The 26,746-nt window shown below is 40.7% G+C and overlaps 1 protein-coding gene across 2 annotated transcripts in view; it reads left to right on the plus strand.

The window, feature by feature from the left end:
• Window positions 1-26,746, plus strand: part of LOC115337150 (contactin-associated protein-like 4) — a 255,543-nt gene that overhangs the window by 199,697 nt on the left and 29,100 nt on the right. For both annotated transcript variants that reach the window (XM_030005219.1, XM_030005220.1), the window contains exons 14-16: window positions 8,796-8,952; window positions 12,193-12,320; window positions 21,670-21,840. In XM_030005219.1, coding sequence (XP_029861079.1) covers window positions 8,796-8,952; window positions 12,193-12,320; window positions 21,670-21,840 — 456 coding nt within the window. The remainder of the gene's footprint in view (window positions 1-8,795; window positions 8,953-12,192; window positions 12,321-21,669; window positions 21,841-26,746) is intronic.

Raw genomic sequence — 26,746 nt, forward strand, 5'->3', positions numbered from 1 at the left:
AACAGACTTAACTTGGGGAACCAAATTAATTTAATTTATTACCAATCAAATTAGAGTAAGGTAATGAGAAATAAAACCAAGTCTTAAAAACACCTTCCCCCACGCATCCCATCTTCCCGGGCTTAAATTTACTCCCAAATTCTCTACCTCTTCCCCCTTAGCAGTGCAAGGGGACAGGGAATGGGGGTTGCCATCAGTTCATCACGTGTTGTCTCTGCTGCTTCTTCCTCCTCAGGAGGAGGACGGCTCACACTCTTCCCTTGCTCCAGCGTGGGGTTCCTCCCACTAGTGATTGTCCTTCATGAACTTCTCAAATGTGAGTTCTTTCCACGGGTTACAGTTCTTTACAAACTGCTCCAGCATGGGTCGCTTCCACGGGGTGCAGTCCTTCAGGAAGGGACTGCTCCAGCGTGGGTCCCCCATGGGGTCACAAGTCCTGCCAGAAAACCTGCTCCAGTGTGGGCTCCTCTCTCCACAGGTCATAGAATCATAGAAACACAGAATCATAGAATCATTTAGGCTGGAAAAGACCTCCAAGATCATCGAGTCCAACCATCATCCATGCCTACTAAACCATGTCCTGAAGTACCCTGTCTACTCGCTTTTTGAATACCTCCAGGGATGGTGACTCAACCACTTCCCTGGGCAGCCTATTCCAATGTCTGACAACCCTCTCAGTAAAAAAATTTTTCCTAATATCTAACCTAAATCTCCCTTGCCGCAACTTGAGGCCATTTCCTCTTGTCCTATCTCCAGCCACCTGACAGAAGAGACCAGCACCCACCTCACTACAACCCCCCTTCAGGTAGTTGTAGAGAGCAATAAGGTCTCCCCTCAGCCTCCTCTTTTCTAGACTAAACAGCCCCAGCTCCCTCAGCCACTCCTCATAAGACTTATGCTCCAGGCCCCTCACCAACTTGGTTGCCCTTCTCTGAACATGCTCCAGAAACTCAATGTTTTTCTTGTAGTGAGGGGCCCAAAACTGAACACAGTACTCGAGGTGCAGCCTCACCAGTGCCAAGTACAGGGGAACAATCACTTCCCTGCTCCTGCTGGCCACACTATTTCTGATACAGGCCAGGATGCCATTGGCCTTCTTGGCCACCTGGGCACACTGCTGGCTCAAATTCAGCCGGCTGTCAACCAGCACCCCCAGGTCTTTCTCTGCCAGGCAGCTTTCCAGCCACTCTTCCCCAAGCCTGTAACGCTGCATGGGGTTGCTGTGACCGAAGTGCAGGACCTGGCACTTGGCCTTGTTGAACTTCATACAATTGGCCTCAGCCCATCGATCCAGCCTGTCCAGATCTCTCTGGAGAGCCTCCCTACCCTCAAGCAGATCGACCCTGCCTCCCAACTTGGTGTCATCTGCAAACTTGCTGAGGGTGCACTCAATCCCCTCATCCAAATCTTTGATGAAGATATTAAACAGAACAGGACCCAACACCGAGCCCTGTGGAACACCACTTGTGACCCGCTGCCAACTGGATTTCACCCCATTCACCACAACCCGCTGGGCTCGTCCATCCAGACAGTTTTTCACCCAGCAAAGAGTACACTTGTCCAAGCCATGAGACGCCAGCTTCTGAAGGAGTATGCCATGAGAGACAGTGTCAAAGGCCTTGCTGAAGTCAAGGTAGATAACATCCACAGCCTTTCCCTCATCCACTAGGTGGGTCACCTGGTCATAGAAGGAGATCAGCTTGGTCAAGCAGGACCTGCCTTTCGTAAACCCATGCTGACTGGGCCTAATCCCCTTCTTATCCTGGACTTGCCATGTGAGTGCTCTCAAGACAAACTGTTCCATAATCTTCCCCGGTACCGAGGTCAGCCTGTAGTTCCCCAGATCCTCCCTCCGACCCTTATTCTAAATGGGCGTCACATTGGCAAGCCTCCAGTCCTCTGGGACCTCCCCTGTTGACCAGGGTCGCTGATAGATGATGGAGTGTGGCTTGGCAAGGACCTCTGCCAGTTCCCTAAGTACTCTTGGATGGATCCCATCTGGTCCCATAGATTTGTGAGCGTCTAGATGGCGTAGTATGTCACTAACTATTTCCTCCTGGATTAAGGGGGGTATATTCTGCTCTTCATCTTCACCTTCCAGCTCAGAGGGGGGAGTACCCTGAGGATAACTGGACTCACTATTAAAGACTGAGGCAAAGAAGGCATTAAGTACCTCGGCCTTTTCCTCATCTCTGGTTGCTACGTTCCCTTTTGTATCCGTTAAGGGACAGATATTCTCCTTGGGATTCTTTTTACTGTTAACATATTTGTAAAAACATTTTTTGTTGTCCCTTACAATAGTGGCCAGATTTAGTTCTAGCTGAGCTTTTGCCTTTCTAATTTTCTCTCTGTATGATCTAACAAGATCCCTGTACTCCTCCCAAGTTGCCTGCCTTTTCTTCCAGAGATGATAAACTCTCCTTTTTTTCTTGAGTCCTAGCAAAAGCTCCCCGTTCAGCCAGGCCGGTTGTTTTCCTCGGCGGTTCGACTTGCAGCACATTGGAATAGCCTGGTCCTGAGCCATTAAGATTTCCTTCTTAAAGAATGCCCATCCCTCCTGGACCCCTTTGCCCTTCAGGACCATGTCCCAAGGGAGTCTCTCAACCAGTGCCTTGAAGACGCCAAAGTTTGCCCTCCGGAAGTCCACAGCGGTGGTTTTGCTGACCACCTTCCTTGCCTCACCAAGAATTGAAAATTCTATCATTTCATGGTCACTAAGCCCAAGATGGCCTCCGACCATCACACCTCTCACCAGTCCTTCCCTGTTCGAAAGCAACAGATCTAGCAAGGCTCCTCCCCTGGTTGGCTCACCCACCAGCTGTGTCAGGAAGTTATCTTCCACACACTCCAGGAACCTCCTAGATTGTTTACTCACTGCTGTGTTGTATTTCCAGCAGATGTCTGGAAAGTTAAAGTCCCCTACAAGGACAAGGGCACACGATTCTGAGACTACTTCCAGCCGCTTGTAGAATGATTCATCTGTCTCTTCAACCTGGTTGGGTGGTCTATAACAGACTCCCAGCACAATATCTGCCTTATTGGCTTTCTCTCTCATCTTCACCCATAAGCACTCCACCTTGTCGTCACAATTATGTAGCTCTGTACAGTCAAAACACTCCCTAACATAGAGAGCCACCCCACCACCTCTTCTACCTTGCCTACCCCTTCTGAAGAGTTTGTAGCCATCCATTGCAGCACTCCAGTCATGGGAGTCGTCCCACCGTGTTTCCTTGATGGCGACTAAGTCATATCTATCCTGCTGCACAATGGCTTCCAGCTCCTCCTGTTTATTGCCCATGCTGTGTGCATTGGCATAGATACATTTGAGCTGGGTTATCAAATCCACCCCCAACATTGGCATGCTGCCCCCAGGCTCATCTCTGGTGCACCTAGTTTTATCCCTTACCCCCTTCAAACCTAGTTTAAAGCCCTCTCTATGAGCCCTGCCATCTCATGAGCCAGGATTCTTTTACCCCTTTGAGATAGCTGGAAACCATCTGTTGCTAGCAAGCCCGGTGCCGTGTAAACCTCCCCATGATCAAAAAACCCAAAATTCCACCGATGGCACCAGCCTCTGAGCTATGTATTAACCAGGTGTGTTTTCCTGTTCCTTTCAGTGTCCTTCCCTGCCACCGAAGGGATTGAGGAAAACACTACCTGTGCTCCCAATCCTTCCACTAATTGTCCCAGTGCCCTGAAGTCCCTTTTGATTGCCTTTGGATTTCTCTCTGTAATCTCATCACTGCCAACCTGCACAACCAGCAATGGGTAATAATCAGAGATCCGAACCAGACCAGGGAGTTTCCTGGTAATGTCTTTTACCCGGGCCCCAGGGAGGCAGCAGACTTCCCTGTGCGATGGTTCAGGTCTGCATTTTGGGCCCTCTGACCCCCTCAGAAGGGAGTCGCCTATGACAATTACTCTTCTTTTTTCTTTTTTCAAGGGATGTGAGAATGTGTGGGGCTGCCCAACTGGGCCTAGGCACCTCCCTAGATAGGACTTAATCGACACCCTGATCTTCATTGACCTGGTCCTCAAGTTCCAGAGCCCCATACCTGTTGTGTAGGGGCAACTGGGAAGGTGAGGGAGACCGGGAGCGGATTCGCCTGCCTCCCCGAGCAGGGACCTGTATCCATTCTCCTCCATCTCTTAGGTCCCCTCCTGCCTGGTGGCAAGAGGGCAGGGGAACCTCTGCTTCTTGCAGAGCCTCCATCTGCTGCCTCTGCCTCAGGGATGGTAGGGTGTGGGCCCACCAATCTATCTCCCTCTCACACTCCTTGATACTCCTCAACCTTTCCACTTCCTCCTTCAGCTCTGCCACCAGGCTGAGCAGATCATCCACCTAGTCACACCTCACACAAGAGGTGTCCCTGCTGCCCTCCGTCATCAGTGATAGTCTCAGGCACTCCCTGCAGCCAGAGACCTGGACAGCTGCATGTTTACACGGGACCTCTGTCTGCGTTGCCACATTTTTCCTAACAATGGCTTTCACCAGAGTGGCAACCATATCTGAGTCTCCCTCCGGGCCGACGCCCACCACTTGAGTAGCCTTCTCCAGCTGGGAAGAGGAAGACGGGGGCTGCACCCTGCCTGCAGTCCCTGCCTGTGTGAACTGCCATGCCACACCCTTTCTGATGCGCCACGCCCTGTTTGCCCGCCCTGTTCACCATGCTCCTGGTCACTGGCGCTCCTCAGGGCCATTTAAATCTCCTGTGGTTGCCCCTGGCAATGCCCTGCCAGCTCTGGACGGGTCCCTCCGCTCTTCCTCGGGGCTCCTGGGCCTCAGGAACCTCCCAGTCCACCTCAATCTAGTGCTTAGCCACCGACTTACTGTTGCCTCTGCTGGCCTCGCCGCTGACTGAATGTCCACAGGTCCTGCCAGGAGTCTCTTCCAGCATGGGCTTCCCAGGGGGTCACAGCCTCCTTTGGGCATCCACCTGCTCTGGTGTGGGGTCCTGCACGGACTGCAGGTGGATATCTGCTCCACTGTGGACCTCCCTGGGCTGCAGGGGGACAGCCTGCCTCACCATGGTCTTCACCACAGGCTGCAGTGGAATCTCTGCTCTGGCGCCTGGAGCACCGCCTCCCCCTCCTTCTTCACTGACCTTGGTGTCTGCATAGCGGTTTGTCTCACATGTTCTCACTCCTCTCTTTGGCTGCAGTTTGTTGTGAAGGTTTTTCTGCTTCTTAAATATGTTACCACAGAGGTATTACCCCTTGGCCTTGGCCAGCAGTAGGTCCGACTTGGAGCTGGCTGGCATCGGCTGTGTTGGACATGGGGGAAGCTTCTAGCAGCTTCTCACAGAAGCCACTCCTATACCCCACCCCCTGCTACCGAAACCTTGCCACACAAACCCAATACACCAGCAAGGGCACTTTGCTGGCCTATGTTCAACCTTGTGTCTGCCAGGCCCTCTTCTACCAATCCACTTTCCAGCTGGGTGGCCCCAACATACATTGCTCCTTGTGTCTGTTCCTCCCCAGGTGCAGGTCTTTGCAGTTCCCCTTGTTGAACTTCATGAGATTCACGTCAGCCCATTATGTTCAGTCTTTCAAAGACCCTCTGGATAGCAGCATGACCCTCTGCAATATCAGCCACTCCTTCCAAGGTCTTGGTCATATAGGCATCCAACATGTTTGATAAGTGGTGGAAGATTACGGTTATATTTACACAGTGATCACCGTAGTGGCTGTACCCAAAGAAGACCTGACTGAATAACCTTTAAATTGTGTAGACCAGATATCTAGCTCAGCACAACACGGTAATGCAGAGCTATTTACAGAATTAGCCACATCAGTACTGCTTTCTCAAAGACATCTGTACAGTCTTAGAAGCAGTCAAGCCATCTACTGTTAAGCAAACTGGCAATGCCTAGATAAGCCCTAGTTAAAACTGGGATGAATCTAAACTGACAACAGTCAGTATATTGTGAATATATGCTAAAATATTTTTAGTCTGGTAAATATTTTCAGTCTTTGTACACAACAAAATATAAGCCCTGGGCTTTTGTCTCTGAGGCTGTGAGAGTAAGTTTTTTCAAATATCCTCCAATTATCATCTTTTTCTTTCTACAAATATATATTTAGAACTTGCTGATATCATAGAAAGGGAGAAGTCTAGTATCTTTTGAAAATATTAAGGTCATGCCACCCTATGAAATACTTCTTTCTTTTATCTCCTGGATATCAGAGAGCTAGGGAAAAAAAGAGCAATTAGGCATCCTCTCTTGTTTCATGTCTTTTTTCTTCAAGATACATCTTTCCATTGAAAAGTATGGAGAAAAGACAGAACATATTACTTGTTCTCTCTGAAGAGCAGTAATTTCAGATTTAAAACTGATACCAGTTATATGTTATATGTTTTTGAAAGCTTTGGAAATATATTTCTCACCTATTTTTATGTGAAACATATGATTTCTAGCCTGCTCCAGCAGGTATGCATTCTAACTTTTAGTGTCTCAGTGTGACATAGTACCATAAATTTTAGAAGTTTCATTAGAAATTTTTGTATGGATGTTGCAATTATAAGTGTGAATTATAGTTAAATTGTATAGGATGTTCAGCCTATTTAGAAGAGCTCAGAGAGCTAAGTAAGAATTCTGTCTGGAATACAAATACTTTAAAACTTTGAGAGAATTTTAGGAAGGTAAAGTGATCTAACTTGAAATTTTGGACTTGATGAATTAGTTATTTCATCTATTCAGCATCTGAAGATAGTTTTCACCAAGTTTTTCCTCTTTAAGATCACCTTTATATATTTGCTTTCTGATTTTTATACATCTCTTTGAATGATCTTATAATCAGAATTACAAAACAAACAAAAAGCAATCAATCACACATAGCTAATAACTGAAGCATACCTGACATTGAAATAAAATTCAAATAACATTTTACTGAAATAAATTTATTCTGTTTCATTTATTACAGGCACAATGAAATAGCAGAATTTGAAATGCAAATAGATACATTATCAAATTGCCTGCACAATTTAATCCCTCCCACTTCTGCTATCTATAATCTCCACTAGCTATGCCTGACAAGTACAAAATTTGATGATGGCCACATAAAAAATGCTTTGGAACATGCAGTCCATGTAATAATTCTTAACTGAATGTATTTTAAGAATACTTTATATTCAGTCAGCCTGGATAGCACTTGCAAACAATGTCACTAAAGAAGTCACCTGTTAATACATTTATGTGAACATTATGAAGAAATCTCTAGCAATTTTAATTAATAGATTTATTTTGCTTAGGCAATATTTTCTGCCAAAGCAGGGATAACAATCTGGGCTAATCAGTATGAACTTGCAGCATACTCTTTCTTCAACTTGCTGTATGAACAAATAATTGAGACCAGCTTTTAAACATACCCCAGTGCCCTTAGTGAAAGACTGCAAATATTAATTCATGACTACAATATAAATCTAAGGCATGCTGTTGAAACAACAGAAATATTCTGCTTTTTACAGTCTTAGTTGTTGGAAGCTTCTTAAAGTGTTGTCTGATAAATTATTTATAAACTGTCTCTAGGTATTCTTCCTCCTGTGATGGCTTGCAAACACAAACACTGATATTGGACATTGATGCCATTATGCAAGTCTGACTTTTCCAGAAACTGCTCGCACTGTTTTTTGGCCTGCTGGGCTGACAGTTGTGTGGTAATGAATGCAGTCAATATGTTTACGATCTGAGAGATTGTCAGCGTAAGAGAGGTCTTATCTAACAGTGAGGTTTAATAAGCAGCAAAGTAAAGTTGAGACTAGGATAAATTCCAGCTTCTTCATGAGGGCTTGCTGCTGAAAACTTGGAGCTCCAACAACAGCGAAAAGAAGTGCGTCTATAAGAATCTCTATAATTTAACAGTACTTGATTCTCATGCCTTGACTTTCATGCATTGCATCTATCACCCTTCTTCCTTCTTATTTGAGGTGTTTTATCTTTATGCTTCATATCTTTTAGCTATTATCTGTTTCATATGTAATTTCTGTTGCTGTGCTTGCATGGCAGAATCTTTAAGCTTAATCTGCAGTACTGTAACATTAAGGAAACATCCAGTTTTATCATTTTGCTACAAACAATGCTGACTGGATGCACCACACAGAGATGTAGTAGTCCTGGGAAACCTCACTTCTGCTCACAAGATACATCAACTTGCTTATGGGAGCACCATTAACATGATTTCTGCTGTGTCTGAATATATAAATTCTGAATCTGCTGCCTGTGACCTAACAGCTGTCTTTGGGCATTTCTGATTAACACCGCTATTCAGCTGCTTAACGTTCATCACAGATATGGGTAGTAGTACTCTGTAGTACTCTTGGTAGTGAGATGAGACAATTTCTGCATAGCTTTTCTGTAACTCTTCTCATTCTATTGCTGGTAGTTCCCTGATCTGAAATTGATCTTTACTTGGGAATATAAACTACCTTGATTTTTAGGGTGATGGTATCTCCTTTTTCATGGACCATTTTAAAATGAATTATATAAATGGACTGCTCAAGATAAATGATTCTAATATCATGGCTGGCTGAGCTAGGGACTGTGAGCTCCCTTTTCCACTAATGCAAGCAAAAACCTGTGACAATCATTTAATACCTGATAATGAAGTATTAAAATGAATAATTACTTATCAAGTAAAGGTAGCAATATTTTTTTTCCAATTGTTGTTTAAAGTTTTTAGATTTGGGGGGTGATTTTTCTCTACTTAACCTTTTAGAAACTTGTTTGGATGAGAAAAACTGGAGGAGGTAGGACACAAGACCGAGCACTCATTTTCTTTAACCTACCTTTTAGATGGGTTGCCACTGAGCTGGTGGATTGGAAGAACCAATGAAACACAGACTTACTGGGGAGGTTCCTTGCCTGCTGTACAAAAATGTGCTTGTGGATTAGAGGGGAGCTGCATTGATTCCCAGCATTACTGCAACTGTGATGCGGACAGAGATGAATGGTGACTTTTTACTGTTGCTTTTTCACAATACTTTTTCCTGGAAAGTAAATAAATAAAATATAAAAGCCTTAGTACATTTAGAACACCAAGGCTGTTGTAAATTTAAATTACCATAGTGTCACCTGTTTCTTTGATATAGAATATATTTTGTCACAAAATTTATAACTATATACATTAAGTATTATTACTAATTCTTTCACTCTGAATCCTGGGGAATGTTTAATTTTATACAGATACTTTCTAGTTTTGTAGTATATTGCATGTTATATATTAAGACATTAGCTCTGGTTTTATTACAACTTCAGGTGTTAGTTTTAGAATATTGGAAGTAATTAAAGCTAAAATTAAAGGTTCTGGAAAAAAGTCAGTTATTTTTAGGATAATTTTTAACCACACTTTTAAGTTTAGCCTTTCTACCCTCTTTTTTTGTCATCTACAACTTAGATAATTAAAATTGGACACCCTTGCTATCAGTGAAGCAAAGCAGTCATATGGAATCCTATTCTAAGGGGATGGATGGATTTCTAACATGTAGCTCTTCCACTTGTACTTGAAATTCTCTGATGTTATTTATGATCCCATTCAAATAAGTAATGTAAGAGACGAGTTCCTGTTACAATGTCAAATCCAAACCTGACTTTTTCACTTAAGTGGATCAGATACAACTTTCTCAACAATAGTTCCAGTGCAGTATAGGACTTTATAAAGTAGACAGGGACTTTTCAAATGAAAGCTTTTCTACTGAAGGAAATTTTAAGCTTTTAAACTTGTAAAGCATATTTAACTTACACAAATCTGATTCAGTGAGTAGGTTAATGTATGCATAGTAATAAGTGTAGCGACATCTGTTTTTTGAAAATAGAAAAATGTAAGGAAGGTACTTAATATCATCACGTGTACAAAATGAAGCAATACATTATTTACTCCTCAAGCTAGACATCCACCCTTCCTTTAAAGGAAAAATGAGTGAATTTGTTTGGAAAATGCTTATTCTTTCATCATGAGCAGGGAACTCACAGGTAGATACAGAAATAAAAATACAACAAAGGGTTAGTCAAAGCACAATTCTTCACAAGCTTCAAAATTTTCTGTAGGGAAGAATTTGCATCTGCAGTAAACCTCACAGAATGATATCTGCTGTGCTTATTCCAATAAAGAGATTAAACAAATACACAGAACACTAGGAATTTCCATATTATTGTGCTGTACAAAAATACAAACAATTTTTGATTCCCAACAGCAAAATAAGTGTTAAAAGATGAACACATTTTGAGACAGGATTTTGAGTGGTTGTTAGTATACGTAATACATTCTTGCTCAGTTTTTTCATTCATTTAATCCATACTTGCATGCAGGGGTTAATTTATAATGGTAACATACTTGTAAATAAAGTAGAAAGAAGATGACGTGCATGTCTTCACTATAACCACTCTGAGTAAATTGCATATATTTATGAGTGCATGACACTGAAAATATAATTACTCCTGTTTTATATTTCTGTATGTATCCACTTTTGACATTTTAATTTTAATTTTAGCCGGAGACTTAATCACAGTAACTCCAATGTTATGGAAGCTATGCTTACACTTATTTTGGTAGTTGTGCTTAATGTTACATTTGGTTCCCTAGGGACTACTCATTTGAATCAGTTGACACAATACTGTTCAGTGGGTGGAAAAAGTAGGTAGAAGCTGTACTTGTTTGACATGCTTTCTGAGCACAGAAAACCAGAGTTACACACAGTATGGTTCTGAAAATGTGGGTTTGATATTCTATTTTCATAGTGAAATCTATCTTATTTCATAGATTGGACACAGAGTTAGCTCTAAAACTCCTTTTAGACTAGTTAAAATCTTTAAGTCTCTAAAAGTCTAAAATAAAAAATATTTTTTTAAAAAAAATCTCCTCCTAAACATCTACAAAAATGCAAATCCTCTCTGCAGAACAAGTAAGCTAGTTTCTATTCAATTTCCCTTTATTTGCAGGATACTTTTACTGAAACAAACACTTCCAGTGTTTTGAGGGGGGGCGTCAGTTCTAAATTATAAATCTGCAATATCTCACCTCATCAAACATTAACATTTTTTTTTCAAAGTTTTTGCATTCCTTACCTAAAAAAAAAGTTTCTTCAAAAAAAACATGTACATTTGTGTGCATGGTGCTCCAAGAGAGATAAACGGAAATTGTAGACAGGGGAAAGATGGTGATGTTAGTAAAGGGGGGAAGGTGGGGGGAGGGGAGCTAAAAATCACTAATTTCATTCAGCACAAGGGTGGAATCTCTTCCTATTGTCTCAGTCCCAGAGCATGGTGTACTGAGAGGGGGTTGCTAAGTCCCACCACATTCCCAGAGAACTGTGGCTTGCTTGCTGAGGTGTGTGTCTCGCGTTTAATCTCTGAACAATGTGAGTTCTAGATTGTTTCCCCTCTCTGAGTTTGTACTGCTGTCTCTGAGCTATTTACTTTGACCATTAAAGGGAAGATTCAACTATAAATTGATTGAATGGAGAGATTGAATTTTCCAGAATTGTCCTGAGTCATTGAATATTTCCATGGGTTCAGGGTAAGAAATTTTAGGGCCAAATGTGGTGTTTATGAAATTTAGAAATTCAGTTCTTACACTAAGTTAACAAAGATTTTAAACAAGGAATTTGGTCTAAGATTGTAAGTACTGTATATGTGCTCTGAGTGCTAGATTGCATATTTCCTTTTCTGCGAGTTCCATATGTGTAGCATATGCTGCTTTTCCTGTACACTCCGCATGACTTCACATTTTTCTATTTAATTTTTTAAAACTTTTGTTAAGGTGAAAAAGGAAAAAAAAAAGTTAGACTTATTTGAAAATTATACTAAGCTATTTAATATTCCATAATGAGAGACGGGCCATTATAGATACAATATGTCCTCAGCAACATAAAATTACTGACATGGGCAAATGCATTAACTTAGACAGCCACTTAGGTACGCGTTTATGTGAAAAGGAGTTTTCTCATGCTTATGTAGACAAGCACAACCATAAAACTGCCCACTTCCCATGAAATTGTTTCAGTCCTGTCAAATAATCACAATAGCAGTATCAAAGCATACATTTGTGTTCACAGTTGCTTGTATTACCCATAGAGTTATGCAACACTTTTTTTCAGAATTTAATTCTTTCCTTTTCCCCAGCAATGTGTCAATGATAATTAAATGTTTATCAGAAACATTTAAGAGAGCTGTGACTTTCATTTTACCTTTTCAGGACTAATGATACTGGATTCCTCTCCTACAAGGAGCACCTACCAGTAACTGAAATTGTGATCACAGATACTGACAGACCAAATTCTGAAGCTGCTTACAAACTGGGGCCTTTGCTTTGCCGTGGTGACAGTAAGTAACAACTGCAGAGTTTTGTTAAGCAACAATGGGTTTTGACAGCAATAAATTTTAAAAGTTGTTTGCTAAACAACCGAAGATACATTTTTGTGAAAATTTCATCTAGTTCTTTTAGTAATTGGAAAGGAAAAAGACAAAATGCCATGGTCCAGTGCAAACCAGGTAGAATTACAAAGATATATTTTTTAATATGGTACACACCAATAGTGAAGACAGAAATAGTTAGTAGTTTTCAAACAGATATTTGGAGTACAAAATCCAGTGGTTTTATGCAATTTGAATTAAGTTATGAATAAAGCATTACATGAAGGGGACTTCATAACTGGTTACCAAATCTTGGGAGAAACATACCTTTCACTAGATATGCATGACTCCATCACCAAACCTTAGGCATATTAACTCCTCTGAGTATTTGTGCAACTAGGAAAACTATACTATGGGAAATTAATCCAGTTTATGCGATACCTATAAGTAAAATTTCAATTCCACATAAGAATTTAAAATTTAGAAAGTTAAACAGTAATTCAAAACATAAAGTTTGTACATCCTGAATATCTATGTAGTAACCAGAAAAATATAATGTGTGAAGAAATCATTTAATGGTAGTGAGAGAACTGGAGCAAAACTGATACCTTACTGAAGATTTGTTATGACATTTCTGATTTCATTAATTTCAGTCTTCATTGGCAAAGAAAACAGATTTGGTTTATGTTCAATAGTAAACTATTGCACAAAATTCTATGGCTGCTGCTGTTTATAATCAAATGTCAGGAGATGCAATGCTATAGATCATCCTAAATATCTTAACTGAAGAGTTGAATGGGCAGAATTTTGTCTACAGTTTAGCAAGGGATTAAAATATTTAATAAGCTTAATTTCTTTACATCAAATGATATCCTATAAATTTTCATGAACTTCACTATTGTTTCAAATAATTAAAAATTACTATTTTAATTTGTTATGTGATTTTTCTTTCTTCATCCTATGATGTTGTGTTTGTTTTTCAAATTTCTTCAGCCTTTATGAATAAGAGGAAATGAATACCAGTAAATAAGTACTGATCTGTACTTTTAGGCTCACTCAGGAGACTGCATAGATAAATAAATATAAATTAGCATGTATTTATTTTTATATCATCTCTGCTTTCATTCCTGTGACTTGTCAGGGTAATTATGCCTGGAAGATTTGTTAACAGATGTGTGTTACAGCAGTGCATTCTAATTTTCTTATGAAAATTTATAAGACATGAAAAAAACCTGTTGGGTGCTTCTTTTTCATTTGTCTGACATCCTACTGTGAGCTGATCATGTATGCTATTTAGCAAAGAAATGTTAAGTCATGGGGTTATGATATAGGATTATGGTGTAATTCAGAGTGGAAAGGACCTAAGGAGGTCTCCTGTTTAGAGCAGGATCAGCTGTGAGCTCAGACCAGGTCTCTCAGGACTTTGTCAAATTGAAGCTTAAAGCCACCAAGGATGGAGCCCGCACTGCTTCTCTGGGCAGCCTGCTCTGCTGCTTGGCTGTCCTTATTGAGAAGTTTTTACTTAGATCCAGCCTGAAACTCTGTTGTTTCAACTTACACCTTTTGTCTTTGATACTCACACCTTACACCAATGCAGAGAGCCTGGCTCCATCTTCTTGATGATTTCCCCTTAAGTTTCAGGGGCTGCTGTTGTGTCCTCCACAAAGCTGTCCCTCCTCCAGGCTAAACTAGCCCTGGTCCCTCAGCCTGAAAGGCAGGAAAAGTGCTCCAAACCTGAACATCTTGGTGGCCTCCCCCATACTCACTCCTGTTTATCAATGTTTTTCTTGTACTGAAAAGCCTAAAATTGGAGGCAGTATGCAGATGTTGTCTTACGGTTGCTGAATAGAGGGGGATAACACCTCACCCAGTTGACTGGCCATGCTCATACAGCCTATGATGCAGCAGGTCTCCATTGTGGCCAGGGACAATGAAACCAGAGACAATGACAGCGATGAAACAAAAGTATTTACAGCTTGTGTAGTACTAATAAGTGGGGAGAATTTCAATTTCACTACTCACCAAGTTCCCAACTACTATTAATTACATAACCTGACCCCAATTATCACAAATCTTAAAACATGGAAGCCAACTAGCTTCCCCGGGTGAATCATTAAAATATACAGACAGTTCTGACACCCATTGACCTCCCTGCCTTTATTTGATGTTCAGTTAGTCTGAGTGATTGAATTGCTGCAAAATTTCACACTGATGGTAAATGATCACAGTATTTCCAGAAAAGCTGCAATAGACAACTCTAAAATATGAGGACAGCACAAGAAGTCAGAGTCTGAATGTCAGAGAAATATTTTCATAATGTCAGACAACATTATAGAATTTGACTTCAGAAAGAAGCAATTTGGGACAGAAATAATCTCAGTGCAAAGAACTTTCAGAATATAACAGTTAATGGTAATAATACAGCAAAAACCTTGAAAAGGAACATTCACTTCTATTGTTTAATAAAAGCAGAAGATGCAATTTTTCTCAGCCATTTACCTCATAAAGACAATGATGGTAAGAGATGACATGCTTTTAGGGAGGTAGGGACTAAGATTTGAGAAATCATACAGAATTGCTGAAGGAAAAATTAATGTAAACTCATAGAGTTTTGCCATAAAAATAAAGTGCAAGGTGTTGAGTAAAATATTAATTGTATGATAATATGTAATAAACATACGAAGTATCATATACGTTATAAATTCTGTATCACATATATTTTATATCTTATATAATGTCTTATCTATATTATACCATTATCACACTACATTATTCTATATATTTTATAGTATAATAATATATAATATAAGACATATAATATATAGTATATATAATGTAATATATATTGTATTGAATTATATTAATATATTTTCTCATGTGTAACTAATTATATTATATATTACAATAAACTATTCTATTTTATTCTATTCTCTTCTTTTAATCACTATACTAGAAATGACTGACTGTATGACTTACTAGAATTTTTTGCAATAGTCTTTATGTATCAGCAGTGTTTTTTATAATGAAAATTTTCTTTAAAGTTCAGTTTTCCAGAAAACATAAAAAGCTATGAGTTGTAGTAGTTTCTGAGTTCTACATGTTACATTTCACACTAGAAAAAACTGATGCAGACTAAACTCTCTTGTAAGATTAGCAGTAACATATCAGTAGCACTTTGAAGCTGCAAGAAGGAAGCAGACCATTATTAAGTTTTTTTTTAATCTGAGGTTGCAGACACTCATGAGGGTCTAATTAAATGCACTTTAATGACATTTATTTTCTTCTGCACCTTTGGACAGGTGGAAAACATAAAAAAGGTCTAGTAGCAAATACCTATTTTTCAGAAGTGCTGTCAAACAAGGAAAAATAGATATTCTTGGATTCATAAGTGTGATTTGAGTAGTCCAGAGAGATTATTGCGTATTTCTGCTTCTGTCACTCTCTAAAACTAAATTATACAATTCTACTTCATAGAGGATATCCTTTTATTAAACAAGTTTTTTGTTCTTTCTGACAAAGTTCTTCAGAATAACTCACTGACATACCATATAAAAATGTGGGGGATAAGGTTTACTTGTATTTGTGATACACTTAGTACTTTGTTAAATGATTCAAAACCAAAAAATCATAAATTCTAATTGCATCAATAATCTATTCCTTGCAGGACATCTACTTAGAGATAAAAATAATTATTAATGTCCACAGCAAAATAAAGTAGACCCATAAATAGTTTGTTGAATTGAATTGTCATAAACCATGCACTCCCTTGACTAAGTTTCCACGTTAGGGTTTCTTCATTAGGTACTTCTAAGAAGTCATGTATCATAACCCAAATGCAGTACAGCAGAAGTTACTTATTCTTCATTACATAATTTTTAATTTCACTCTTTTATTTAGCATTGCATTACTGTACCTGGTTTCCTTATGTTAGGTTTAATGGATTGACTCTCTTCAATGAAGTGTGTTGCTTATAGAAAACCAAATCATATTTGCTAGAACAAAGCAGGAAAGAGTAAACTAATATAAGGAAAATAATAGCAAAAGCAATACCAGTATACTTCTTTTTATTCAGATATTAGTGATTCTTCTCAGCATTTGTGATAGAGTTAGCTATATTTCTAAGGTGTCAAAGTGCAATTAAAGTAGTAATGATATTCTAGAAGAATATGGCCATTTAGAGAAATTAGGCCATAGGATTTAGTGACACTCAGCTCTATACATATGAGTAGCAGTCACCCGTTTCTGTCACCTTTAAAATATATTACTGATTCATTTCTCTATTACCTTTTCTGCTGTACAATATGTCTAATAAAATGTGTGCCAGCACTGCCTGTATCAGATTGAAAAATTTATCTAAATATAATGAAAGTTAAGATTCAAATTAACCTATATCAACTCAGTAGGGTAACAGGAAAGATTTTGAAGTATATGAGGACAAAAGAAACCTTTGGGCCATTAATAGATAGAAATACTATGGTTTTCATAAAAAAAGAAAGAGGCATCTCCATTATTTTTGTCATTATTCAAGAAAAAGCCAGATGTTGATTAAATTCTAATAGAGTCAGTTACTATGGGTAGTTCTTAGTATTAGAACATATAGAACATCCAAAAGACCATTACAGAATGACCATTACAAAAGACAATTACAGAATTACAGAAAAGAACACCAAAAGAACATTAACGTGCCAAAATTATGTGTACTAAATGGGTAATTATAATCTGTCAGCATCAGACTGACTCTTGGCCCAAAAATAAAATTAATGATATAGATCTTAATTGAATAAAACATAATATAAGGATAGTGCAATGCAATGTAAAGATGATATATCATTCAGCATGAGTTTATATAAAGTAAATTTGGCCAAAATTTTGAGGGACTTCAGTACTGGTAAAGCAATACTGGTGAGGTGAGATACTTGGAATCTAGCAAGGTATTTGAAGGAGTGTCACACGCTTGGCTGAATGAAAAAAAAAAAAAGGGAAACATACAGATTCAACTGCAAAAGGATAGTACAAGCAGGTAAATGCTAGCAGATAGTCCATTCAACATTAGTTCCTAGTTTGACATTTAAACCAAAAAAAACCTAGTGTGAAGTTTGGATGTAATAATTTTAGAGACCAACTGTATTAACTGATCACAAGTGATACTTTCATTAAATCAGCATAACAAATTCCTAATTTTAGCCAAAAAAAATCTGTTTCACAAATCTGGGGTAGCCTGACAATTCAGGGCATGTCTTTGACTGTTAATAACAGAATTATCTGTATACTGAGTGTTCACTTCTTCCTCTTATTTATGTTTACAATATCAATTTATTTTGTCCTAACCTTAGTCTAATTAACATTATTTTGATCCTCTTTTCTGCTTCCTGCATAATCAAGAAGTTAAATACAACTCTGGTTATAATTTCACACTGTATAAAAAGGAATTAAGGTTAAAGGATTGCATTAAAGAAGTTAAGAAATACATTTTTTAGTGAAAGCCTCTTAAACTTAATCTCTTTACTTAACTCAGGCAAAATCCGAGGTGATATGCTCAACTTAAATGGAGTTTCATAGAGTAAACCTTTCAGATAACGTTCTTGTAAACAGGATTGAAAATCAGGAAAAGATCCAGTGGTTGGCATTTGAAGCTAGGCCAATGGGCTGAGTGTGTGTGCCTCCATAAATATATATATAAATTAACAGTAAGAGCATTTGTGAATTTTCCATAAACAGACAATTTTTAGTTGAATTGATTGAATATTTTTCCTAGAATAAATTCTCTTTTTCAAACAAGAATTGATTCAGGGAATTTATATAGTCTGGCATATCAGAGGTCAGACTAGATGATCGCAGTTTTCTGTCTGGTCTTTTAATCTACGAATCTTAAAATAAGCTGCAATGTAGCAGAGCTGGAAGTAGTGGTGCAGCTGAACTCTACAAATTCTCAGAGGCAAACAGATGCCAGCTGGTCAGACTTAATAACATTAGGAGGATAGCTTTATAAGAAGCAATTTGCACACTTCCCAGTAATTTTGGCCTCCTCTCTGCTGTGCTGGATGAAGAGAAAATTTTGCATGTAGCAAAACTGACAGAAATATTGGGCAAATAGGGAAAGAAATAGATGTAACTAAAACATGTAATAGGTAGTGATGATTTTCCTGCTTGGTTTTGAACAGGAATAAAGCAAATCAACGCCCCTGACACACACACGCACACCAAAACAAAACAAAACAAAACAAAACAGAAATACCAAAGAAAACAATACCAAGCCCAAAGAAAACAAACAAACAAACCAACAAAACTATTAGGATACAAATAATAGATGATCACATAATTTAAAGATCAGTTTAAGAGGCCAGACAGGGAGGAGCAGACCAAAGACAACAGGCAAAATCCTGATCATCTACCGGTAGTTTAACTAAGATCAGATAACCCAGTAGTGTAGATCAGACAGGCTAATAGGATCTATAATTTACAATAAGCATGCTTTCTACAGCATTAACCTTCTACATTACTACTACTGTGCATTTATAATCTGATTACAGTGACATTCCAGTGGAATTCAAAGATCGTCTCTGTGTACGAGAGACCAGAAGCTGGCTCTTACAGAGAAGAGCACTCTCTGCTGCAAGCTCTCTTGGTACCTTTTAAGTGTTTCACAAAATCCCTCTAAAAGGGACACTATGGGAAAGATGGAAGGCACACTAAAATTGTCTTTGTAAAAACTACAGCTGCTTTGGGGACACAGCTAGCACCTCCAGATTAATAGCAGTGTGCCTTAGCTATGTCAATCCATAAGAGATGGGTAGTATTTTGTGTGCCATGTCAATTAGAGATTTGTTCTGTTTGGGAGAGAGGAAAGAGTAGTCAAAAAAATACGTACAGAAAATATTGTTCAGCAACATAAGATCTTTATTTTCTCTGCCTCAGCACTCACTATCCCTGCTGGAGTTTCACACTGAAAGAATGAATAATGCAACACTTAGAGATATCAAGAAGAACTGATACAAATAACAAACAGATTTCAGTTTTGATTGAAAAATTGGAGTGCTACTATTTGCAATTGCGCAATTGTTTTGAGAATCACTTTTGTTATCCTTGTAACATTAAAATGGCAAATTTATCTGTTTTGTTCTCATTTGCCCCTTTTACACTTTACAATTTCCAGTTGATAAGACTAGATATATGCCAAAAACTAAAGTAATTTTTGCAATCTAAATATGGTGCTGTTTTATTTATAACAAACAGGATCTTCTTTTTTTACTCATTGGAAGACTGCAGTCTTACTACTCAGATAAAATCTTGAATATTATTGATTGCCTAACTACATGGTGTTTGGCAGTTCCAGAAAACTAAATAGGAGACTGTGAGCCAGATGATAGTGTAAAATGAAGAAAGTCTTTTCTCACCCTGATTTACAACAGCATAAGATATTTTGTAACATACTTTTGCTAGATCTATATTTAACCAGCTTTATTGATACAGTAGCTTAACATCCATAAATCACACCATTTTCAGAGCTGAGAAAGGGAACAGCTAGATAAGAGAAGACAGGAAATAAAGAGAGAGGAAGAATAAAACTTCCTATCCTTGCCCTCCCCCAAGGACTCCATTCTGATTTACAAAGATCATTCAAATGCTTCATTGAAGCTAATTGTATCATTACTCTACTGGACTGTTACTGCTGCTATTGTCTCTCTTCTAATTACTAGCAATGTTTTACCAATTTTGTATAAATTACTAGTATTAAACTTCCTATTGTGTTTGAATTACTAGTAACAGCCAGCCCATTGTTTTTTAAATAGCTGTTATATACTTGAGTCATAACTGTGGTGAAGTTTGCTCTGTGGGAGCCATGACCTGAAACAGTCGAGGAACACAGGCTTAAAATTGATCCCAATATGTAAGGCCACTGCCTTCGGCTGACAGCACTTTGCACAGGATAACTCCGAGGAGCCCATCAAACAGTACAGGAGAGCGAAGTGCAAAGCTATGCTTTCCTCTCTGAGCCTAAGCCATCTGTTCACAGCTCTGCCCTACCACGTAAAAGTTGTCCTGGTGGCTGCTCTAACTTGTGATGGCTGTCAGTACTCCCAAATGGCAAGTGTTATAGCAAGCAATTGCCAGAATACGTATGAATGTCCTGCCATGCTGTTTTTCTAGGTGTGGGATCCAAACCCTGGTTGAAACTCTGCTAAAAAGTCAGGAGGAATGAGTGAACAGACTTTGATTTTACTTCACTGGGCTGTGGACCAGGCCTCTGTGTACGCTGCATCATGGAGTTTGATTTTGCAGAAAAGAAATTTGCAAATTTTTTTTTTTTAATCCTTCCTCCCCTAAAAACAGAGAGTGCCTGGAGCAAAAATCATGGTTTTGCATAGTATTTAGACCCAGATCACAGCATTATCAGGAGAATGTGCAATGGCCTTGTTCAATTAGATAGGAAGGTATTGAATGCCTCATTTGATTTAGAAAACAATACAGCTTAATATAGTAATACAGATACATCTGTAAGAATTCAGCAATAATAACAAGGTACTTCTAGTTGAACACCATAAATGCAGATTATGTTCTTATTAGAAGAGGGTGTTATTAGAGATTTTACATAAGCTTTTTAACAATCAAGAACAAAATCTAACAAATTATGATTAAATGCCAGCTAAGAGAAAAATCAAACCAGCAAAATATCTGTTTGATCTTGAAACCTTTTTTTGAGTAAAACTGACTTACATTGGATTTATCATGCAAGTAAGAATGCACGTGAATTTCTAAACTGCAGTCAACTAAAGAAGATATCTTCATAAAATTTATTTTTTTTTTTTTATTCCTTCCACAGTAATTACTAGGAGCTGTATCCTACCTTCTTTGTGATATCTGGTAAAACTTCACTGGACTACAACAATAACAAGACTCTTTTCCTTATTATGTGAGAAATATATATAACTGTCATAGTTATAGTTTATACTAGCTAATGGAGGTATATTACTTCATTCAAAGCTGCTAAGTTTGTTTACTTCATAAAAGGATATATCAGGCCCTAACTCGACTCTCTAGCTGAGATGCCAGACATTTTATTTCCCATTAACTGTCTTTTTGTTGTCTGAACTGAGCACCTTAATTACTCTTGCTGAATCATTTTTCTGTGTCTCCAGGAACCCCCACTTTTTGTTTTATAGACTAAAAGTGGGAGGCTTCTCTGGAAGTTAGACTCTCTGAATATTGCAACCCATTCCTAGACCTGGACATTTTCCTTTGTTTAATTGGTTATAAAACTTATACTGGCAATATCAGATAACACTGTATCTATCATTTAATCTTTCACTTTGACAACCAGGAACATTTTGGAATTCAGCATCCTTCAACACAGAGATGTCCTACCTGCATTTCCCCACCTTCCATGGAGAGCTCAGTGCAGATGTCTCTTTTTTCTTTAAAACTACTGCTTCCTCAGGAGTGTTTTTAGAAAACCTGGGAATTCAAGACTTCATAAGGATAGAGTTATACTGTAAGTAACATGAGTGATGGTTTATTATAATTATTATTATTATTATTATTATTATTATTATTATTGCTGCTTTCAGTTGGACTGAATTAGAATTAACTTTAAGGGGAATATTTTAAAACTGTTCTCTAGCTTTATTACTGTTACTACTGAGCTTTATTACTGTTACTACTGCTATTGCAGCTTTACCATTCCCCCTAAAATCCCAACACTAAGACTGTATGTGATGGGTTGACCCTGGCTGATTGCCAGGTGCCCACCAAAGCCGTTCTATCACTCCCCCTCCTCAGCTGGACAGGGGAGAGAAAATATAACAAAGAGCTTGTGGGTCGAGATAAGGACAGGAGAGATATCACTCATCACTTACCGTCACGGGCAAAACAGACTCAACTTAGGGAAATTAACTCACTTTATTACAAATCAACCAGAGTAGGGTAATGAGAAATAAAACCGAATCTCAGAACACCTTCCCTCCACCCCTCCCTTCTTCCCGGGCACAACTTCACTCCCGGCTTCTCTACCAACCCCCCCAGCGGCACAGGGGGAACGGGGATGGGGTTTACGGTCAGTTCATCACATGTTGTTTTCTGCCGCTTCATCCTCCTCAGGGGGAGGACTCATCACACTCTTCCCTGCTCCAACGTGGGGTCCCACCCACGGGAGACAGTCCTCCACGAACTTCTCCAACGTGGGCCCTTCCCACGGGCTGCAGTTCTTCACGAACTGCTCCAGCATGGGTCCTTTCCACGGTGTGCAGTCCTTCAGGCACAGACTGCTCCAGCGTGGGTCCCCCACAGGGTCACAAGTCCTGCCAGAAAACCTGCTCCGTGGGCTCCTCTCTCCACAGATCCGCAGGTCCTGCCAGGAACCTGCTCCAGCGTAGGGTTCCCACGGTGTCACAGCCTCCTTCGGGAAACCCACCTGCTCCGGCGTGGGGTCCTCCACGGGCTACAGGTGGAGATCTGCTCCACCGTGGACCTCCATGGACTGCAGGGGGACAGCCTGCCTCACCATGGTCTTCACCACGGGCCGCAGGGGAATCTCTGCTCCGGCGCCTGGAGCATCTCCTCCCCCTCCTTCTTCACTGACCTTGGTGTCCGCAGAGTTGTTTCTCTTACATGTTCTCACTCCTCTCTCCGGCTGCCGAATCTGCCTGTCCCAACTTTTTTCCTTCTTAAAAATGTTATCACAGAGGCGTTACCGCTATCGCTGATTGGCTCGGCCTTGGCCGGCGGCAGGTCCATCTTAGAGCCGGCTGGTATTGGCTCTCTCTCGAACACAGGGGAAACTTCCAGCAACTTCTTACAGAAGCCACCCCTGTAACCCCCCCCCGCTACCAAAACCTTGCCAGCAAAACCAATACATTCCACCCCTCGCCTCTGTGAATCACATTTTTAAGAACTATCATTAAAATCTACATTCATCACACAAAATCTTCACTCACATCAACAAAAAGAATTCCCACACCGAAATCAGAATATCATCACAAAACCGACAAAAGGTGGGCAATTTACACACAATCCACCCCTCGTCCCTTCACCACAATTACAACAATAAAATTCCCCACTCATCATGCAGCTCTTAACTCTCTAGCTGCGTTCAGTCCATGTTTTGCCCGTTACCTCTCTCAGTTACTATCCTTATCTCGAATTCCTCACACTCCCCGGCATCTCCACCAAAAAGACTGTGATGGGTTGACCCTGGCTGATTGCCAGGTGCCCACCAAAGCCGTTCTATCACTCCCCCTCCTCAGCTGGACAGGGGAGAGAAAATATAACAAAGAGCTTGTGGGTCGAGATAAGGACAGGAGAGATATCACTCATCACTTACCGTCACGGGCAAAACAGACTCAACTTAGGGAAATTAACTCACTTTATTACAAATCAACCAGAGTAGGGTAATGAGAAATAAAACCGAATCTCAGAACACCTTCCCTCCACCCCTCCCTTCTTCCCGGGCACAACTTCACTCCCGGCTTCTCTACCAACCCCCCCCAGCGGCACAGGGGGAACGGGGATGGGGTTTACGGTCAGTTCATCACATGTTGTTTTCTGCCGCTTCATCCTCCTCAGGGGGAGGACTCATCACACTCTTCCCTGCTCCAACGTGGGGTCCCACCCACGGGAGACAGTCCTCCACGAACTTCTCCAACGTGGGCCCTTCCCACGGGCTGCAGTTCTTCACGAACTGCTCCAGCATGGGTCCTTTCCACGGTGTGCAGTCCTTCAGGCACAGACTGCTCCAGCGTGGGTCCCCCACAGGGTCACAAGTCCTGCCAGAAAACCTGCTCCGTGGGCTCCTCTCTCCACAGATCCGCAGGTCCTGCCAGGAACCTGCTCCAGCGTAGGGTTCCCACGGTGTCACAGCCTCCTTCGGGAAACCCACCTGCTCCGGCGTGGGGTCCTCCACGGGCTACAGGTGGAGATCTGCTCCACCGTGGACCTCCATGGACTGCAGGGGGACAGCCTGCCTCACCATGGTCTTCACCACGGGCCGCAGGGGAATCTCTGCTCCGGCGCCTGGAGCATCTCCTCCCCCTCCTTCTTCACTGACCTTGGTGTCCGCAGAGTTGTTTCTCTTACATGTTCTCACTCCTCTCTCCGGCTGCCGAATCTGCCTGTCCCAACTTTTTTCCTTCTTAAAAATGTTATCACAGAGGCGTTACCGCTATCGCTGATTGGCTCGGCCTTGGCCGGCGGCAGGTCCATCTTAGAGCCGGCTGGTATTGGCTCTCTCTCGAACACAGGGGAAACTTCCAGCAACTTCTTACAGAAGCCACCCCTGTAACCCCCCCCGCTACCAAAACCTTGCCAGCAAAACCAATACACTGTACAAATATCCATTCAAAGATAATTTCTGCCCCAGGGGGTTCTTAATCTAAGAGCACAGCACTCAGCCCCTGACTGCTCAGACTGTTCCTACTTCCCTTGCTTGCTGCATCCCTGTCACCAAATTCTCTCCTCCAAATTTTAAGGCCAGGCAGTACATGTGGCTGCTGGGAGATTCATTCAGTCACATGTGACTCAGTCCTTCTGTGGCACAGTATCCTAGCTTAGTCACACTTTCTCATCATTATTTTATTTATTTATTTATTTTATTTTTAAGTACCCAAATCTTTGAACTTTTACACATGAATAAATTTTTGTTGCACAAGAGAAGATGAAATCTCATTAAATTCAGTAAGATGACCAACGTAGGATGAAAGCCTTATCTTAATGTATTAGTCTTATATGGTTCATTATTAAAGGGGACAAAATTTAAAAGGATGAAGTATCGTTTCAAAAAACTTTTGGTTACATTTGAAATGAGTGGCAGGTTGACCCTGACTGGAGGTCAGGTGCCCACCAAACTGCTCTGTCACTTCCCCCCTCCTCAGCTGGACAGGTGAGAGAAAACATAACAAAAGGCTTGTGTGTTGAGATAAGGACAGGGAGAGATCACTCACCAATTACTGTCATGGGCAAAACAGACTCAACTTAGGGGAAATTAATTTATTGCCAATCAACCAGAGTAGAGTAATGAGAAATAAAACCAAATCTTAAAACAACTTCCCCCCACCCCTCCCTCCTTTCCGGGCACAGCTTCACTCCCAGACTCTCTACCTCCTCTCCCACAGTGGCGCAGGGGGAGAAGGAATGGGGTTTGGGGTCAGTTCATCATACGTTGTTTCTGCCAATCCTTCCTCCTCAGGGGGAGGACTCCTCACGCTCTTCCCTTGCTCCAGGATGGGGTCCCTCCCACTGGACACAGTCCTTCATAAACTTCTCCAATGTAAGCCCTTCCCATGGACTGCAGTTCTTCATGAACTGCTCCAGCATGGGTCCCTTCCATGGAGTGCAGTCCTTCAGGAGCACACTGCTCCAGCGTAGGTCCCCCGTAGGGTCACAAGTCCTGCCAGAAAACCTGCTCAGTGGGCTCCTCTCTCCACGGGTCCAAAGGTCCTGCCAGGAACCTGTTCCAGCGTGGGCTTCCCAGAGGGTCACAGCCTCCTTCAGGCATTCAGCTGCTCTGGCATGGTGTCCTCCCTGGGCTGCAGGTGGATATCTGCTCCACTGTGGACCTACCTAGGCTGCAGAGGGACAGCCTGCCTCACCATGGTCTTCCCTGGGCTGCAGGGGAATCTCTGCTCCGGCACCTGGAGCACTTCCTCCCCCTCCTTCTTCACTGACCTTGGTGTCTGCAGAGTGGTTTCTCTCACATCTTCTCACTCCTCTCTCCGGCTGCAGTTCCTTCCAGCAGGTTTTTTTCCCCCTTCTTAAATCTGTTATCCCAGAGGCACAACCAGTCGCTGATGGGCTCGGCCTTGGCCAGCAGCGGGTCCGTCTTGGAGCCGGCTGGCATTGGTTGTGTTGGACATGGTGGAAGCTTCTAGCAGCTTCTCACAGAAGCCACCCCTATACCCTCCCCCCACTACCAAAACCTTGCCACACAAACCCAATACAAAATGGCACATTAGTTAAAAAGTCTGATACTTCACAGGTGCCTCTGAGAGCTTTTTTAAGCTCTTTTTACCTTGGGATTAAATAGTTGCTCATTTTTTTCCAAATCCATTGTGTTGTCGCACTCAAGTATTTTCCAGTGAAGTGTACAAATAAATATATATATAAAATATATATCATATAATGCAAAGTATTACTATAGAAACTTTAATGTATCTTTATTAAAGAGTAAAATGTTCTGCTTGCTTGTTTTTTTGCCAGTGTTAATGTCTTCAGTTATTGAAACAAACAGGAAAACATCTACTGTGTTCTTCTGTAGGCAGTTTAATTATAGAATATTATGTAATGCTTAACCAGTTTGGTTTGCGTTATCTCAAATTGTAGTGCTGTATTTGAAAGATACCCTGTTTTCAACACCGCTTTTGCCATGGTTATCAAGAGTATGAACTGCCTGCTATTAAAGTTCTGTG

This window comes from Aquila chrysaetos, chromosome Z (genome assembly GCF_900496995.4).
Source record: "Aquila chrysaetos chrysaetos chromosome Z, bAquChr1.4, whole genome shotgun sequence".
Lineage (NCBI taxonomy): Eukaryota > Metazoa > Chordata > Aves > Accipitriformes > Accipitridae > Aquila > Aquila chrysaetos.